The sequence below is a fragment of the Calidris pugnax genome, unplaced genomic scaffold (assembly GCF_001431845.1).
Source record: "Calidris pugnax isolate Ruff unplaced genomic scaffold, ASM143184v1 scaffold8, whole genome shotgun sequence".
In the NCBI taxonomy this organism is placed as follows: Eukaryota; Metazoa; Chordata; class Aves; order Charadriiformes; family Scolopacidae; genus Calidris; species Calidris pugnax.
The window spans coordinates 112,792-117,797 of record NW_015090830.1 but is presented as its reverse complement, the minus strand read 5'-3'; the positions used below and the strand labels follow the sequence as shown (position 1 = coordinate 117,797).

The 5,006-nt window shown below is 46.0% G+C and overlaps 1 protein-coding gene across 4 annotated transcripts in view; it reads right to left on the bottom strand.

Annotated features, from left to right (window-relative positions):
• The window catches only part of FIGNL1 (fidgetin-like 1), a 7,469-nt gene continuing 2,463 nt past the window's right edge, over window positions 1-5,006 (bottom strand). For 3 of the 4 annotated variants that reach the window (XM_014940802.1, XM_014940804.1, XM_014940803.1), the window contains exon 2: window positions 1,890-4,580. In XM_014940802.1, coding sequence (XP_014796288.1) covers window positions 2,497-4,572 — 2,076 coding nt within the window. In that variant the 5' untranslated portion in view covers window positions 4,573-4,580 and the 3' untranslated portion in view covers window positions 1,890-2,496. Of the gene's footprint in view, window positions 106-1,889; window positions 4,581-5,006 lie in introns of those variants that run through there. The other variant, XR_001411858.1, reaches the window with a different exon arrangement.

Genomic DNA, 5,006 nt, shown 5'->3' with positions numbered 1-5,006 from the left:
GTTCCACTTTGCAGGAGCCAAACACAGCAGCACAGCATTTCTCTCCCAGTCCTTGTCATCTTAGGAGGCGCTTGTTCTCTATCACCACGTGCATTCTCACTGGGCCTGCCGGTAGAGCCATTGCCATTAAAATACAAATATTCAGTTATATAGATGAGCAAAGTATACTCACATAGCTTACCACAATAACTCCCAGCATAAACAAAAAAGAATTATTTAATCATATATAAAGGTTTTATTACCCTTTAGTAACCCTTAGGCTTTACTAAATAATTGAAATTCCCTGGGGTTTTCTTTCACGTGCCTGAGAAAATATTTTAAAGAACGTTTCTTTCATTAGGACTGGAGCGAGCAAAAATCTTACCTAGTACATGTTTATAGCTCTCCAACACTGAACTTTTAAGAGCAGATTTAGTCTCATAATCTTTACCCAAGTGGCACAAAAGTAAATCAATTTGGACCACATCACACATTTATCCTTACAAAATAATTTAACTATTCTACTTTTACTATTTCAAAAATTAAGATAAATTCACATACCTGAATTTTTACCTCTGTGAAAAACAATTTCTAATGTATACCATACTTTAATAAAAACATAAGCTAAGAATAGAACTGACTTTTTTTTTGTTTAAATCAGGATAAGCTTTAAGAAACGCCAAGTCTTCCAAATTATTTTGAACCCAAGTACAGTCTCAGAGCCCCTGTAGTTCCCAAATGGCTTTAAAGAAATGCTAGCGGAAAAGGGTTTATCCATTTTAAGAAAAATCTAAGTAACTAGCTTTTAAGCTCTGCATTTTCCCCAATATGAGAAAAGGTGCTTGGACACCACTGCAGCCACCTCTGCCACACAAAAGAATCCAAAAGAAAGCTTTTAATTTATTTTCCATTCAGACGCAGCTCTGTCAGCCAGTGGGCGAGGACAGGTTGTGAACAAAAGGTTGTGCATTTCTTTCGGACCTTAGGTAAGAACACCACGTAGAAGCTGGCTAGGAATTTTACCATTTTTTAAGGAGTAGGAAAACCCAGTCAATGTTGGACCAAGGGGTTTCTCCTTCCCGGCCACTAGAGCCCAATCGGGTGCACTCTCAGACTGAGGCTCTGTCACGGTTTAACCCCAGCCGGCAGCAAGGACCGTGAAGCTGCTGGCTCACTCCCCCCAGCTGGGATGGGAGAGAGAATTGGAGAGTCAAAGTGAGAAAAAAAACTCATGGGTTGCGATACAGACGGTTCAATAGGTAAAGCAAAAACTGCACAAGCAAGCAAAGCAAACTAAGGAATTCATTCACTACTTCGCACGGGCAGGCAGGTGTTCAGCCATCTCCAGGAACGCAGGGCTCCATCGTGTGTAATGGTGACTTGGGAAGATGAATGCCATAAATCCAAATGCCCACCTCCCCCCCGAGTGAGCAGTGCTCTTACTAGCACACACAAACACTGCAACTGCACTCACATAAACCCAACAACACAGCCCCATCTTGTCTCTCATCTCCAGCCAAAGAGGACTGAAGCTCACCAGCAAGACACACAGGCCCCCACACTCTCCAGCTTCACAAGGACACCACACTCATGGAGCCTTCAAACATTGCCACGGGACTTAAGTTCACCTAAATTCCATGCCCAGACCCTGAGTCCCCTTACTCTGCCACTGGGTTATATCTGGGTTCCTTCTCCTACTTACCAGCTAGTCCAGCTTGAAGTTTCCTAGTGAGCTTTGTTAGTGATGTTTGCACACACACCAGGATCCCTACAGCACCAGGCCCTAAACACACTGGCTAGCCCATGGCTGGCCCTCAGATCCTATAGCCCCTGTGACCCATGGCCTCTTCCCCAGTTGTAGGTGCCCACACAGACGCAGCACAGGACACCAGGTAAGCAGAAAATTATCAGAAAAAAAGTATTTAATAAGAAGCTGGGATAAACTGCAGTGATGTGGCACAGGACTGTCAGACAAGAGCACTGCTTACATGAGACTGTCCCTTTATCCACCCTTCTAATCTTCCCACATCAAGTCTTTCCTTCCTCTGCTCCTGTCTCCTCCCAAACAATGCACCCCTAACTACTTTTGCCCATCAGTCCCAGTTTTGCTGCATCCCTACCCAAAACTGGTATTTCTGATAACGTAACAGGTCCCCTCTGCCTGGCATTACTGTAAGAGCAGCGGGCCTTGCAAGAATCCCCCCAGTTATATTTGAGGTTTGACCATCTTCCCCTTAAACATCAGTGAAATTCGCCAACCTTTCATAGCAGCCATCTGTAATTTTTGTGAGCTTCTCACTCTGTCACTTGTGTTCAGCAATTTCTCATACTGTAACCAGCAGTTTCTCATGGTCTTTTCAGTGGACTAAACCTCAGGCCAGGGCCTAGACATCTGCCTGCATAACATAAGAAGATTTATTTCAAAGACAGAAACAGAAAGAAGTGAAGACACCCCAAATTATCATGGGTTTAATACATGACAGTGCTAAAGAAACGTTTCAGTGAAACAGTATGCAATTATCTACCGCAGCCAAATGTCTGGTTCCAGGTTTCATACAGCTCTAGGTCCTTGGAAGAGACGCTGGGCCGCACGGTTCTGAAGGCACTCTCAAAGTCTAGAAAAGCAATGGGCCGTACTTGGTCTGGCATGATGGTTGCAATGTCCATGGACTGCAGACTGCGGATAGGGCCCAGAGAAGCTTCTCGACAGAGCTGTGTCATGTCTGCCCCAGAAAATCCATTCGATTTCTTAACTATGAGTTCGATTTCCTCTTCATTTAGAGAGCAGTGCTCCTTTGACATCAGACGGGTAACAATCTGCTTCCTAGCTGAGGCTTCTGGAAGGGGAATGTACAGTCTCTTCACTAGTCTCCTTCGGGCAGCTTCATCGATTTCTTGGGGTCGATTTGTTGCTCCAACCACTAGAATACGATCCTCAGAGGAGGTTGTTGCCCCATCTAACTGGACCAGAAATTCAGTTTTTATTCTTCTCGATGACTCGTGCTCCCCATCTCCACGCTGAGACAACAGAGAATCAATTTCGTCGATGAAAATCACTGCTGGCTGTTGGCACCGTGCCACAGCAAACAGCGCACGGACCATCTTTTCCCCCTCGCCTACCCACTTGGAAGTCAGAGAAGAGGCACTGATGCTAAAAAAAGTCGCTCCAGACTGGCACGCGATGCACTTGCCTATAAGAGTCTTGCCAGTGCCAGGGGGCCCAAAGAGAAGAATTCCTTTAGGAGGACCACGTAACCCAGTAAAGATGTCTGGCCTTAGCATAGGCCAGACTACTATTTCTTTTATGGTAGCTTTAGCAAACTCAACTCCAGCAATGTCATCCCAGTTAACAGGAGGCCCATGGTCCATGATCTCGTGCATAATGAGTTCAACCATTTTTGGTTCTATGTTTTTCAGTCGTTCATCTACAGGCAGCGATGGATCTGTTGCTCCCCTTGCGTGAGGTTTACACTGTGCTCCTCCGTTTTCATTTCCGTCATGTTTTGGAACTGGAGGAACAAACTTGCCAAATGGACCCCGAGATCTGCCTGCACCCAGTGACTTTTTTACACCTCCATATGATGATACTGGTGCGCGCTGGGGTAGGTTTTGAGATTTCTTTTGCTGATCCACCCACAGCTGTTCTTTTGCAGTTCTAAAACCAGGAACACTGCTCTCTTCATTTCTGTTTCTATTCCCTGAAAAACTACTGGTTTCTGTAGTAACAGAAGCCTGGCACGGAGCAAGGCTGGGAATCACTGTGCTGCCTTCATCAGCCAGACCATAAAATGCTTTTCTTTTCCCAGAACTCGCGGACCATGCAGGTACAGCTGACTGACTGGAAAGAGACAAATTTTGTCCATCACGACAGTGTCCTGACATTTTCAGAGAACTACTACTTGTCACTTCTTTATTTCCAAAGAGTGGAGTTGCCCAGAAACCTGCGGGAACCTGTGCGTTTAAGGAGGCTGAAGAGGCGGGAAGTGTATCTGAAGTTTTGGTCACAGGAGGAACACTGCTTTGAAGAGCCTTTGAAGATGAGGGATGCTCAAGGAGATCTGGTACCCGACTTGCACATTTTGCTGAGCCAGCACAGAGCTCAGTCTCTCCAGCACTGCTGAAGACACTGAGTTTAGGAAGACCTGGAGCGGCAGAGGCACTGACCCCTTTATCAGCCAGTACACAGGCATCTGTCGGTGCCATCTGAGAGTTCTGGTAATTTTTGCCAGCCCTCATCCTCTCTTGCACACACTTTAATTCAAATACATTATCTGTTGTCAAGGCAGATTGCCACTTGTCACTGTCATTTTGCTGACACTTTGCCAAAGTCAAAATGTTTTCAGCGTAGTTATTCAAGCCAGTCTCTATGTTGTCAGAGTCAATAATTGCAGAGTATTTCTCCGCGTATTTTTTAAACAGGCTGGCAGCACAGACCTGAGAGATCTCCGAGTTTGCCCATGCATACTGAATACGCAGGATTTTGGCACGGTATTCATCTGCCTTCTGTCCGGGTGTGCAGGTGCCAGAGGTAATAGCAAAGTAACTTTTCTGCCAGTCACTAAGGTGCACGGTGCTGTGAGTGGGGGTTTCCATCACCGACACTGCAACATACATAAAATACCTGCTGTTAGAAAATGCATTTCACATCTATTTGCTTTGGCTGCTTTCCCACTTTCCTAAGTACACATACATGTAAACACACCTTTACTTTAATTGAGAGAAACAGCACAGTAGATCTTGTAAGCTACTTAGCTATTCTGGACACTACCGTTTTCAAAAAAGCAACCAGTTTTGTGGTGTATAGCTATTTAGACTGGGGTTCCCTTTTTGTCCTTGTTCAAAGAAAGAAAAGAAGTGGGGGGGGGGGGGGGGGGGGAGGGGGGGGCGGATGCGGAAGTTTGCCCCCTGGCGGGCGGGAGGAGCCATTTCCCCTCCATCGGGAGACCCCAAAATGGGCCGATTTCGCCTTTTTTTGGGGGTGTTTTGATGCCTGCCGATGACGTGGGAGCTCCGGCGGGGACTGGGCG